Raw genomic sequence first — 14,598 nt, forward strand, 5'->3', positions numbered from 1 at the left:
AGAGGTACTCACTCCTCATAGTATTCTAATCCTAGGACTCCTTTATTCTTTACAATGTGGTACTCGTCTGGTATCAGGCTCTCAGGCACTTCAAATTGCTTCTGTTGAGAGAAATATTTGCCAAAATTTTAATTTCCTGAGGCACTGGGAGCAGGGGTGTTTGGTGCCACCTCGGAAACCCAAAAGAACGTGCAGCCCACCAATGACATTACCATCACTTTTCCAAGTCATGAGCAATTAGCCTGAATAATCTATGAGTCAATCTCAACTCCCAGCAATTACAGGGACACTGCAAACTAGAAATTGGTTACACTTTGAGGTTTGGAGCATAACAGAACCAGCTGACAGAATAGATTGCATAAATTCAAATATTTCTCCTCATATTAGTGACACCTGTCTGATTGCGATACTCAAGGTTATAAGGGCCTCACAGAGAAATACTATTCCTTAATGACAGAAGAACAATCCTGCCAGTGAAACAAACAGATAGTGGTGGCAAATAGCAGGAGGAAGTCAGGAATAGGGTGCCACACCCATGAATTCAAAGCTAAAAGTAGTTTAATTACCTAGGTGTAGTCAAACAGGTTGAGTACAATAGCACATTCACCTACATCCTGATGAATCACCCAAATAATCTTACTTTGCCTTCTTATGTGCATTCTAGCATGCTCCTCCTCACATCAACATCGATTCTTTCCCATTTGTGCTTTATCTCATATCGCCATTTATCCATTCACTACCGATACCAATATCTTGATGGAATGTCATGTCTCTCATTCCCAATCACCCTCAACAAGTGCTGTCTATCCAAACACTCAATGAATGTCATTGTCAACACTCATGTGTCTCTTCTTTTCCTCCTTGTGAGAGGAGACAGTCTAGAACAAAAAGAAGAGACATCTTATTGCAACTTTTAACATTCTAAGGGATCTAACAGGTTAGATGCTGAGAACATGTTGTCCTTTTTGGGAGAATCCAAAACTAGAGGATATAGGTACAGAATAAGGAGTGGCCCAATTACAAAATAAGAAGATTTTCTTCTTTCATAGGGTCATGAACCTTTGGAATTCTTAATTACAGAAAGCTGTGCAGACCAAATCATTGCCTATTCAACATTGAGAAATTAATCTTTAAACTATGGAAAAACCTTCTGTGGACAGGACAGAAAGCCGATTTGAGACCATGATCATATCACCCATGATGTTGTTGAATCGTGGAGCAGATTCAAGGGACTATCTAGTCACTCCTGCTCCAATTTCTTATGTGCATGCAAGACACTTAAAATAACTTGACCTCAGCAATTCTAATCCATGTCTTTAATATCCCATAGGCCCTTCAAACATCTGCAAAAATCAATGTATGACTTGCGGAGGAGATGTATGTCTGAGAAATATTCTCACAGAACTCATACAAATTATGTACTCATTCAAATGTTTACATTTCACTGTGACTATTATGGCTGATGGTTCGCTTTTCACCTGGTATCTAACATAAGGCAGGAGCAAGGTGAGCAAAGACAGAAAGTGGCGACAGGATTCATGTAAACAGACTGCTCCTGATCTTGTTTCACCTCCTGGTTATGCTGTTACTCATTATTTTGCTCTGTATTGGAGGTGTAAAGTAAAACATTTCAAGGGGATCCAAGTTAATCTTAGAGGGAACTTCCAAGATTGTCAAGTAATCTTCAAGCATGTCAAAGCAATCTCCAAAGATTGGAAAGGAATCTTTCAGCACAAATACTGTGAACATCTTTCACACAAGTGGATAAGAAAGTATTTACTCACATATATCCCATCATGCCATGTATCCCCTCAGATGTCACTACCTTTGCTTTCATTACTGACTTTGAAGAGGCCCAGAAGACACATGGACACATATCAAATTGCAAAATTTATAATAACATTGCTGTAATTGAGTAATTAATGTTAACTATACATTGACCAGATTTTCTGAGGTCACATAAACATTTCTGAAACATAGATGAGAATTGCGCATCGGGATATTTTGAAATCTCCATTGTAGCAAGCTACAAAAGCAATAGCCCAGAAAATCGAAGATTCAGTCGGGCAATTCTCATCACCTGGAAACCTCCAAAACCCCATGGCATCAATGTGGACTTCACCAGTTTCCTCATTTCCCCATCCCCCACCTCACCCCAGCTCCAAACTTCCAGCTCAGCACTGTCACCATGACTTGTCTTATCTGCCTATCTTCCTTTCCACCTATCCACGCCACCCTCCTCCCTGACCTATCACCTTCATCCCCTCCCCCACTCACCTATTGTACTCTATGCTACTTTCTCCCCACCCCCACCCTCCTCTCATTTATCTTCCCACCCTTCAGGCACTCTGCCTGTATTCCTGATGAAGGGCCTTTGCCCGAAACGTCGATTTTACTGCTCCTCGGATGCTGCCTGAACCGCTGTGCTTTTCCAGCGCCACTCTAAGGAAAACAATAGGTCTGAGGATTAGCAGTTTAACATTCAGTAAAGAAGGAACCAAGGGATTAATTAAGAAGGGGAAATACAGTACAAAAGTAAGCTTGCAGGGAGCATTAAGACTGACACTAGGAGTTTCTAGAGGTACATGAAGAAAAAGAGATTAGTGAAGATAAGTGTAGGTCCCCTACAAACAGAAATGGAGGAATGTGTAATAGGGAACAAATGCCTGAGCAACTGAATACATACTTTAGCTCTGTCTTCACAAAAGAGGACACAAATTGGATACCAGAAATGTTGGAGAATGCAAGATTTAGTGAGAGGGAAGAACTGAGAGAGAACAACATTAGTAGAGAAATGATGCTGGGAAAATTGAGGGAATTGAAGGCTATAAATCCCAGGGCCAGATAATTGACATCCCAGATTATATAAGTCCCTGCAGATTTGAGTGTAGCTAATATTACTTCAATATTCAAAAAGGGAGGTAAAGAGAAACCACGGAATTATAGACCAGTAAGTTTGACATTGGTAGTGGAGAAAGTTCTCGAATCCATTATCACGGACTTTACAGCGGAGCATTTAGAAAGCAGTGTGAAAATCTGATTGAGTCAGCATGGATTTATAAAGGGGAAATCATGCTTGACAACTCTGTTGGAATTCTATGAAGATGTAACTAGTAATGTTGACAAGGGAGAGCCAGTTGATGCAGGATATTTGGAATTTCAGAAAGTGTTTGACAAAGCCCCACATAAGAGATTATTGTGCAAGGTTAAAGCACATGGGATTGGGGAACTATATTGAGAAGTATAGAAAACTCATTGGCAGAGAGGAAACAAACAGTAATGGGTCCTTTTCAAATGGGTAGGCAGTAACTAGTGGGGTGCCACTGGGTTTGGTGCTAGCACCCCAGCTATTCACAATATATATTAATAATTTGGCTGAGGGAACAATATGTAACATCTCAAAGTTTGCAGTTGATACCAAGTTGGGTGGGAGGGTGAACTGTGACGAGGATGCAGAGATGCTTCAGCATGATCTGGACAGGTTGGGTGAGTGGGCAAATCAATGTCAGATGCAGTTTAATTTGGAGAAACACAAGATTGTTCACTTTGGAAGCAAAACCAAGAAGATAGATTACCTGAATGGCTGTAAATTGGAAGAAGGGAGTGTGCAGGAGGACCTGGGTGTCCTTACGCACCAGTTGCTGAAGATAGGTGTGCAGGTGCAGCAGGCGGTAAAGAAGGCAAATGGTATGTTGGTCTTCATTGTGAGAGGTTTCAAGTACAGGAGCCGGAATGTGTAGTTGCAGTTATATAGGTTCTTGGTGAAGCCATACCTAGAATATCGTGTGCAGTTTAGGTCTCCTTTTCTGAGGAAGGATGCTCTTGAGGAAGAGCAGCAAAGGTTTACCAGGCTAATTCTGAGGTTGGTGGGACTGATGTAGAATCGAAATTGACTAAGTTAGGAATGTTTTCACTGGAGTTCAGATGGGTGAGGGGAGGATCTCACAGAAGACTTATAAAATTCTAATGGAAGATATTCCCAATGGTGTGTGCATCCAGAACCAGGCAACACAGTCTGAGGACTTGGGCTGGGCCATTAAGGATGAAAATAAGGAGACATTTCTTCACCCAAGAAATCTGGTGGATCTGTGGAATTCGTTGCCACAGGAAGTAGACGATACCAAATATTGAGTGTATTCAAGAGATGGCTAGATATCGCACTTGGAGCTACTGGGACCACAAGTTGTGGGGAGAAAGCAAGATTAGGTTATTGGGTACAATCAGCCATGATCTCAATAAATAGCGGAGTAGATTTGAAATGACCTCCTCCTGCTCCTACCTTCTACATTTCTCTGTTCTATGAATTGAATAATTTTAGCCCTTCATTAGGCAAAAACACTGAAAGCTGTAACTGTATTATTTTAAACTGGAACTTAATTTGTCCAAGCATCAGTAGAGCCATAGAGTCATAGAAATGTACAGCATGGAAACAGACTCTTCGTCCATGCCGATCAGATATCCCAACCCAATCTAGTCCCACCTGCCAGCACTCAGCCCATATCCCTCCAAAACCTTCCGAATCATATACTCATCCAAATGCCTTTTAAATGTTGCAATTGTACCAGCCTCCACCGCTTCCTCTGGCAGCTCATTCCATACACGTACCACCTTCTGCATGAAAACGTTGCCCCTTAGATATCTTTTATATCTTTCCCCTCTCACCCTAAACCTATGCCCTCTAGTTCTGGACTCCCCGAACCCAGTGAAAAGACTTAGTCTATTTATCATATCCATGATTCTATAATTTTGTAAACTTCTATAAGGTCATCCCTCAGCTTCTGATGCTCCAGGGAAAACAGCCCCAGCCCTAGCCTCTCCCTATAGCTCAAATCCTCTAACCCTGGCAACATCCTTGTAAATCTTTTCTGAATCCTTTCAAGTTTCACAATATCTTTCCAACTGGAAGGAGACCAGAATTGCAAGCAATACTCCAACAGTGGCCTAACCAATGTCCTGTACAGCCACAACATGACCTCCCAACTCCTGTACTCAATACTCTGACCAATAAAGGAAAGCATACCAAATGCCTTCTTCACTATCCTATCTACCTGTGACTCCACTTTCAAGGAGCTATGAACCTGCACTCCAAAGTCTTTGTTCAGCAACCCTCCCTAGGACCTTGCATTTAGTGTACAAGTCCTGCTAAGATTTGCTTTCCCAAAATGCAGCACCTCACATTTATCTGAATTAAACTCCATCTGCCACTTCTCAGCCTATTGGCCCAGCTGATCAAGATCATGTCGTAATTGGAGATAACCTTCTTCGCTGTCCACTATACCTCCAATTTTGGTGTCATCTGCAAACTTACTAACTGTACCTCTTATGCTTGCATCCAAATCATTTATGTAAATGACGAAAAGTAGAGGACCCAGCACCACTCCTTGTGGCACTCCACTGGTCACAGGCCTCCAGTCCGAAAAACAACCTTCCACCATCACCTCTGTCTTCTACTTTTGAGCCAGTTCTGTATCCAAATGGCTAATTCTCCCTGTATTCCATGAGATCTAACCTTGCTAATCAGTCTCCCATGGGGAACCTTGTCAAACGCCTTACTGAAGTCCATATAGATCACATCTACCACTCTGCTCTCATCAATCCTCTTTGTTACTTGTTCAAAAAAAACTCAATCAAGTTTGTGAGACATGATTTCCCACGCACAAAGCCATGTTGACTATCCCAAATCAGTCCTTGCCTTTCCAAATACATGTACATCCTGTCTCTCAGGATTCCCTCCAACAACTTGCCCACCAATGAAGTCAGGCTCACTGGTCTATAGTTCCCTGGCTTGTCTTTACCACCCTTCCTAAACAGCAGCATCACGTTAGCCAATCTCCAGTCTTCCGACATCTCACCTGTCACTATCAATGATACAAATGTCTCAGCAAGAGGCCCAGCAATCACTTCTCTAGATTCCCACAGGGTTCTTGGGTACACCTGATCAGATCCTGGGGATTTATCCACCTTTATGCATTTCAAGACATCCAGCACTTCAGCACTTCCACCTCTGTAATATGAACATTTTGCACGATGTCACTATCTATTTCCCTACTGTCTATATCTTCCACATCCTTTTCCACAGTAAATACTGATGCAAAATACTTGTTTAGTATCTCCCCCATTTTCTGCAGCTGCACACAAAGGGTGCCTTGCACTTCTTTGAGTGGCCCTATTCTCTCCCTAGTTACCTTTTGGTCCTTAATGTATTTGTAAAAACCCTTTGGATTCTCCTTAACCCTATTTGCCAAAGCTATCTCACGTCCCCTTTTTACCCTCCTGATTTCCCTCTTAAGTATACTCCTACTGCCGTTATACTCTTCTAAAGATTCACTTGATCTATCCTGTCTATACCTGACATATGCTTCTTTCTTTTTCTTAACCAAACCTTCAATTTCTTTAGTCATCCAGCATTCTCTATACCTACTAGCCTTTCCTTTTCACCCTAACAGGAATATACTTTCTCTGGATTCTCATTATCTCATTTCTGAAGGCTTTCCATTTTCCAGTCATCCCTTTACCTGCGAACATCTGCCCCAAATCAGCTTTTGAAAGCTCTTACTTAATACTATCAAAATTGGCCTTTCTCCAATTTAGAACTTCAACTTTTAGATCTGGTCTATCCTTTTCCATCACTATTTTAAATCGAATAGAATTATGGTCGCTGGCCCCAAAATGCTCCCCTACTGACACCTCAGTAGTTAATATATCATTCAAGATTCTTAACCAGCTCTCACTAAATTAAATATACCTCATTTGTCGAGTTAAACATTTTGTTTATTAGCATAGTCCTTATTCCTGGACCTCTGAAATTGACTTAACTACTCAAAAGAGAGCTTCGACTGGTATACCTTGGTGATCGACACGGTGGATACTAGAGCTATATCAACGTTACTGAATAGAACTTTGCTCAATCAAGTTAGACTTCTTGTAAAATATTGATAGAAGACTGACTGCCTCAAGAAAAAGAAATCTGCTTAAAAAGAAAACTCTGAAATATAATAATGTCATAATAATGGCTGCAAATGAGCAAAGCTAATTTCAAGAATGGTGTAAATATTCCAGTAACCTTTTCAAAGGTGTCTTTCAAAAGTCTCAATAAGGGAGGATATCCTCTTTTAACTGACAATCCCTTGTTTATGTAGTGACATTTATTAAAAGTAAAGGCCTCAAATATAACTCCTGTTTCTACCATCAGCAAGTTTTATTTGACAATTCCAAAACTGAATTCAAATTGCATTAGTGTCACACTGTGTTGAAATATTTAAACAATGTTGACTGGAAACAAAATGTAACAGACTTTGCCACCAAACCATCTGATATCTAAACATGTCAAATTGACTTACGATGACAGGTTGTTTTTCAAGTTGAGCTCGGACTGCGCTCTTGTCCATGGTTACTGACACAGGAGGTACCGACTCTTCAGAACATTGGGAATATACAGCATCACACAAAAATGAGATATCTCTGCAAATAAGATTGGGAACAGTGAAAATCATTACACTATTATCAAAATGCCACAAAGGAAATAAAAACAAATACACCTAATTTTAAATAGATAATAAAATGTTATCATCCCTGTGCTGAGGCAGGAAAAAAAAGTACAAGTAAAATATTTAATTATATGATTTTTACACATATATGAAATAAGCAGGGTCAACAGGACAATAAACTCTGGCCTTGCCAATCAGACACATCACCTGAAAAAGAATTTTAAATTCTTTCTGACAATTAGTTAACATATTAGTGCTGCTTCTCGCTATTCTGTTCACAATATTTCAAATGCCACAGATGTTGTTGTAACATTAAATGCTCATATTTCAGAATTCCAAGGCCCTTTTCTCATAAAAATACATGCATATTTTCCAGGTTCCATTAGCTTTTGTGCTGAATGCATTGCCATAAGTGGCCTTGAGAATCTAAATCTGGATTTAGGCTATTGTCAAGAGCAATCATTTAATACATGCCCTTACTAATAACAAAATGGCTTCTTAATGCAAGTAACATAAAGTAACAACAAAATGGCTTCTAGGCTGCAAATTGACAATTCTGTTTAAAATGGCTTTTCTTCACATTTTTCTTCCCTTGTTTGTGCCCAATCTACACCATAACTGGACATGACTAATTTTCTCTGTTCCACAAGTAGTGTACTGACTCTTAGAACAATTTCGTAAATTGCCTCCACCTTGTTGCCTCCGTCCCCACTTCCAAAAATCTCAAAATCTCTTTCATCATAATTAGATCTACACCTGACACCTTCTTTTCTCCTTAGTATTCACTGTTCTTCCTCCTCACTGTAAAGTATTTTAGCTATGAGTGATAACGAAGCACAGTTTGTTACTGTCCTAACTGAATGCTGACATTTTATTCACTGGTTAATAAATAATGAAATGGAATAAACAAGCAAACAACTGTATTTGTGGATGTATACTTTTTTGAATGTTTAACAGACACATTCATGATGGGCACACACATTGCAATAAATTTGGATACTCTCTTTCAATGCATAAACAATCACCTCAACACTCCATGTCAAGCTCTTGTGAATAACAGTCATCAGAGCACATGCTCCAACAACGAATACTCCTGAGATTATCAAGGACAAATTCAGAAGATCTGGACTGAACAACTGCAAATGCTCCACATTAGGAGGAGCTCAATATGATGGGGCACTTCAGTTGAAGGATAAGAACTGACTATTTACCTTTGGGTGGTGTCCTGAGGAATGGAACAATAACGGAACAACTCTCCTGAGTCTTTGCACATGCTAGAATGATGTCAGCCACCAACACCATCTCCAGACAGAATGCAAAGTACAAAAATACTCGGATGAACCTCAGGTATAAACACTAACAACAGATTGCTAATTTTGTCAAAATTCAGCAGACAACCATAAAATAGTGTTATAATTACCAAGGTTATGAGAGGAACAGAGTGCACTAAAGATGACAGGAAGCTATTTTCCAGGTTGACATTTTCTATCCCAACTAAAGGAGTACAATGCCCATTTGCCCCTCCCCTTCCCAATAAGGTAGTTAAATGTACACAGGCTGCCATCCATAGGCATCCGTGAACAATTCAAGCTCAGACTTGAGTTACAGCTGCACTCTTAGGTAAACCTGAGAGAAGAAGTGACATGGCATGGTCAATCTTTGAATTAATAGTTCTTGAATTGGGAACACAAAACAAACCACGCAGATTAGTTGGATGAAAGTGATAATGAAATTCAGAAATTTCTACAGAAAAGTTGCAGCATGTCTGGAAAATCCGTTGCGAAGGAATCACTGTAGGAGAACTAAAGTAACTTGCAACAGGTCCATAGTGGATGCCATTTCCCTAGCCCTGCACTCATCCCTGGAATATCTGGACAACAATGACTCCTACTCCTAATAAGTCAGACTCCTACTCGACTACAGCTCTGCCTTCAACACCATTATCCTCTCCAGACAGAGCTCAAAACCTCAAGACTGAAGACCTTCTCCATGATAACCTTCAACTATGGAGCACCACAAGGATGCATTCTCAGCCCCCTCTTATACTCCCTGTACACCATGACTGTGTACCCAAATTCCGAATGAACACCACCTACAAGCTTGCTGACGACACCACCATGGCAGAATGGATATCAAACAAAAATGAGTCAGAATACAGAAAGGAGATAGAAGGCTTGGTGTCATGGTGTAATGATAACCTCTCTCTCAATGTCAGCAAAACAAAAGAACTGATCATTGACTTCAGAAAGAGGAGAACACGCCTTCATCTACCCCAACAGCAGAGGTTGAGAGAGTTGTGAGCGTAAATTTCCGAAGAGTGACAATAACCGACGACCTGTCCTGGACTTACCACATAAACACAATGGTCAAGGCAGCACAACAATGCCTCTTCTTCTTCAGAAAATTCAGCATATCCATAAGGACCCTCACCAACCTTTACAGATGCACTGTAGAAAGCCTACTATTCAGGTGCATAACTGCCTGGTATGTCCTCTCTGCTCAGAATTATAAGAAGCAACAGAAGATTGTGTGCACAGCACAGATCATCATGGAAGCCAACTTTCCATCCATGGACTCCATTTATACTTCTCGTTGCCACTGAAAGGCTGCCAACATCACCACAGACCCCTCCCATCCTGCTCTCCTACAACCTCTTCCGTCAGGCAGAAAATATAGAAGCTTGAATACAAGGGCCAACTGCTTCTTCCCCGCCATTACTAGACCGACACGAACTTCAAATAATATTGACCTTGTTAATACTGATCTGGCTTTGTGTACCTTCCGTGCAGTGTAACCTGCATGCCTCATGCTGTCTAACCATTCTATGATCTGTATGTTCTTGCTTACTATGATCTGTTTGTACTGCTCACAAACAAACCTCTTCTTTGTACTTAGGTACACACGACTACAAAAAAAATCAAATCAAATCAAATCAATAAGTGAGCTACAACTTGTCTGGCTGGCCAAGTATCAACAACAGCTTCAAGCCTACGCTCATCAGCTTGAACTTTTATGAAGCGCTGAACATTTTGTTTGTTCCTCCCTCAATTTGCTACTCACCTTTACTTATCCTCCAGGTGGGTAGCTATGGACAAACTTCAAGACTTTCCCAGATGTTGATACTTGTACAGGAACTTTGCTGTGGTGGGTGACAAAACCAACAGATCTCTACTTTCAAGCACAGCTCAGGCTCAGATAGGATCACAGGAAAAGTCTACAAATCTGGAAGGTTTGAGCTTGCCATCAAAAACCACAATTATATCAAATTATATCAGAAAATGATAGATCAACAAACTAATCCTCAGAACTTCAAGAATACCATAATTGTTCACATGTAGAAAGGAAAAGGATAAAAATCTATGTGAAACCAATTATTGTTTCCAATAGCTGATAAAATTCTCGCAAAAGTTCAATTCAACAGACAGGTGAGCCACATAGCGGAACATGTACTGCCAGACAGTTGAACTGACACAGGCGAGGCAAAGGCACTTGTAATACGATCTTCACCTTTTCGCAAATACAAAAGAAATGCTGTATACAGACATTGCACTCCACTGTCTCTTTGTTGACATAATACTACAATGCCTTTGTTGAAGGATTTTGACACAGTAAATACTGATTTCTTGTGGAGAGTCTTAGACAAATTTGGATGTCTTAGCAGAGCTATTCATCTGTTTAGTTTCATGACGGGATGATTCAAGAGTCACTGACTTTGGGGTGAATACCTTTGGCTCCTTTAGCAAAACCGGCGGTGTAAAGCAGAGGTGTGTCATGGCATACCTTTTCTGCCATATATTCTTTGCTACTTTGATTTCTGAGGGATTGGCTGGGACTGTTGATGGAATATACATCCAAATCAGCATTGATGGTGATCACTTTAACTTGAGATGAATGAAATCCTCAACTGAGATATCAGAGGTGATGATATGGGAATTATTGTTTGGTAGTGAGTCCTGTCTCTACAAGCCTCATTTTCTCCACGTTGATTTTGACCTTACTGTGAAGCTTCTTCCAAGAATGCCAACCTAGAAGAAGTTCTCCTCACTCTACAAGCCCTCCCCTCCAACCTAACACTTCCAGTCGCACTTTCATCTAACTATAACATTCCCAGCCACCTTCCCTTCAGGCCCACTCCCCTCCCATTTATCTCTCAGCCCTCGGCCCACAGGCCTCAATCCTAATGAGGGGCTTATACCCGAAGCATCAATTCTCCTGCTCCTCAGATGTTGCTTGACTTGCTATATTTTATCAGCACCACACTGTCTACTCTGATCTCCAGCATCTACAGTCCTCACTTTCTCCTTGTTAATGGCTGTGCCCTGTAAACATAGCCATCAAAAAGATCACCGATTTTTTCCAATTGCTGATGAATATGGGCTAATCATCAGTTTAAGGATACAAAGATACTCCATCACTAAATTCTGACTATATCTCATCTACTATAACAATCAATGACAACAACTCTAAAGATTGTGGATACTTCACAGATCCAGGATCTCCAGAAATGTCTGCACAGACATAGAGACAGCAAATAAAATCACCAAGCATACTCAGAATTTGTCCGCTTATGTGACGGTCTGCAGAGGAGGGTGTGCAGTGTTGCAGTAATATCTACCTCTTCCATGTCTGTGAGACATAGACTACCTACTCCAACCAAATTGAGCAGTCGGACAAATTCCACTTGAGATGCGTTTGGAACATCACATATATCAAATGGGAGAGCAAAGTACCCAGCTCTGAGATACGTAACAGCAAAACTATTGAACTGTGCATTCATCATCAGGCATAGTGGGCATGTAGTATGTATGACTGACGATAAAATCCCTAAAGCAATCACGTACTTACAATGTAAACTTGAAAATCAGCTGAGGGGTAAGCCAAGACTCAAATTCAAGGATATCTTGAAGGCAAACCTCAAGAAATGCCACACATTTACAGACTGAGAAAAAAATGTGCAAGAGCAAAAAGGAGCAATTTCAAGTAGTGGTGTTGTTTACTTAAAATGGCAAAGAATACAGGTAGCTATGGGCAAAAGGCAAACTAGAAAGACCATGCAGTCCCAGCAAGATCAGACAATTCAACCTTGGTTGCATCAAGAAAAGCCATAAAGTCAAGTCAGAACAACAAATGACTCCGTGCCTGCAAGCAATGGCAATATCGGATAATCAAGGGAAACCAAATACCATTTAATGGTTGACATCCAAGACATTTCATTTACCTATGAAGTGCCAATTTTATATTTTTCTCCACATTGACACTGAGTGAAGTGTGTGCATTCAGAATTTAAAGGGGTACAAAATTTTACACAAAATAAATTCATTATAAATCTATGAAGTACACTGCACTCTTCAAATATAGTGCAATATATTCCATGTAAACCTCCCCACCTCAACAGGTGTGTGACCAGTGTACCATGAAGGCATACCTTCCAGCTTGAGCCAGTTGGACAGGCTGATCTATCAAGTACTTGAATTTTTTTCTCCGAACTGGGTGATGCCATACACGATCAGTTGGTCGGATGCCGTGTATCTGCAGAGACTGAGAAAATGAGTTATTTGGGAGTAGGGCAAAGCACCATGTAACTGGAATAAATGAATGTACCAGAATAACAAACAACATGTATTTTATTTTCTCTTAGATATTTAAATAAGCTTTACATAAAGACTTCTTTCTAATAAGTCTGCGACTCCCATTAACAGAAACATCCCTCAATCACTTTGCATTGGATCCATTGGGCTCTTACTTTCTTGACCATGAGGAATCTTATCAAAATCCTTGTTAAGGGCCATGTAAAACAGATCAAATGCATTACCCTCATTAATCCTCCTGGTTACTTCCTCAAAAAAAATGTTCAAACTTGTTAAACACAACTTTCCCTGAACAAATGCATGCTGACTATCCCCGATTAATCTATAGATATCCATGTGCAGATTTCCATTCCTCAAAGTTCTTTCTGATAATTCCCCACCGCCAAGATTAGACTGACTGGCCTGTAATTTTCCGTCTATTCCTTCTTCCCTTTTGTTAAGAATGGGACGATGTTAATAGTCCTTCAATGCTTACACATCTCACCTGTGGCCAGAGAGAATTTCACAATTACTGCCAATGTCCCTGCTATCTCCTCCCTCCCCTCCCTCAACAACCTGGAATATGTCTCATCTGGATCTGCAGATTTATCCATTTTTAAATCTGCTAAGCCTTCTGCTATCTCTTCTAGCTATTTGATAATTTCTTTTAATATTTCACCTCCAGCCTGATGTCTATAATGTTGCCATCCTTTCTCATTGTGAAAACCAATGTAAGGATATTTATTGAGGACTGTAACTTCCAGGTCCACACACATTTTACCTCTTTGATCCCTAATGGGCCCAACTCTTTGTCAAGCTATTCACTTGCTTTTTATATATTATAAAAACTCATTTTACTTTTCCTTTATTCTCCCCGCCACTGCTTTCTCATGTACTATCTTTGCTTTCCAGATTTCCTTTTTAAGGCCCCCTCCCCATTTCTCATTTTTAAAAAAGTAATCGATATCTTCATACCCAGGATTCTTGGGTTTTGGAAACTGACAATTCTACCTATTGTTCAACCAAGTATCAATCACAGGCAGTATGATATTAAAGCTATCTGTGACTTCAGCTTGTCCATTATATTTCTCAGGCTCCTTACATTAAAATATATTCCATTTAGCCTTGCTAAACATATTTCTTTCTTATCTAACCTATGTTTCCTTTGCCTTGCAAACAAACCTACTTGCATCTTAACCTCTAATTCCATTTTTAGGTTCTTTCTCTCTGCAGTGAACAATTTGTCAAAATACCAGCTCCCTGCTAATCTAGGTTAAATTCACCCCAACGGCATTAGCAAACCTCCCTAGAGGATGCTACCAGCTCCCCTAGAAATTGACAGAATGCCACAGGAATCTAAAGCCCTCCATCCTGCACCATCTCTCCAGCCATAAGACAGAAGAGCAGACATACACCATTCAGCCCATCAAGTCTTTCCCACCATTCAATTAGGTCATGGATGATCTGATAATCTTCAATTCCTGCCTTTTCCCCATAATCTTAGATTTCCTTACTGATTAAAAATCTGTATCTTAGCCTCAAAA

At 40.3% G+C, this 14,598-nt stretch overlaps 1 protein-coding gene across 1 annotated transcript in view; it reads right to left on the reverse strand.

Moving 5' to 3' along the window:
- Positions 1-14,598, reverse strand: part of LOC132818506 (axonemal dynein light chain domain-containing protein 1-like) — a 62,226-nt gene that overhangs the window by 16,720 nt on the left and 30,908 nt on the right. Inside the window, exons 5-7 of the mRNA XM_060829566.1 lie at positions 12,913-13,025; positions 7,341-7,461; positions 13-101 (exon numbers count right to left, since the gene is read on the reverse strand). Of these exons, the coding sequence (XP_060685549.1) occupies positions 13-101; positions 7,341-7,461; positions 12,913-13,025 (323 nt within the window). The remainder of the gene's footprint in view (positions 1-12; positions 102-7,340; positions 7,462-12,912; positions 13,026-14,598) is intronic.

The sequence above is a fragment of the Hemiscyllium ocellatum genome, chromosome 9, assembly GCF_020745735.1.
Source record: "Hemiscyllium ocellatum isolate sHemOce1 chromosome 9, sHemOce1.pat.X.cur, whole genome shotgun sequence".
Taxonomy (NCBI): Eukaryota; Metazoa; Chordata; class Chondrichthyes; order Orectolobiformes; family Hemiscylliidae; genus Hemiscyllium; species Hemiscyllium ocellatum.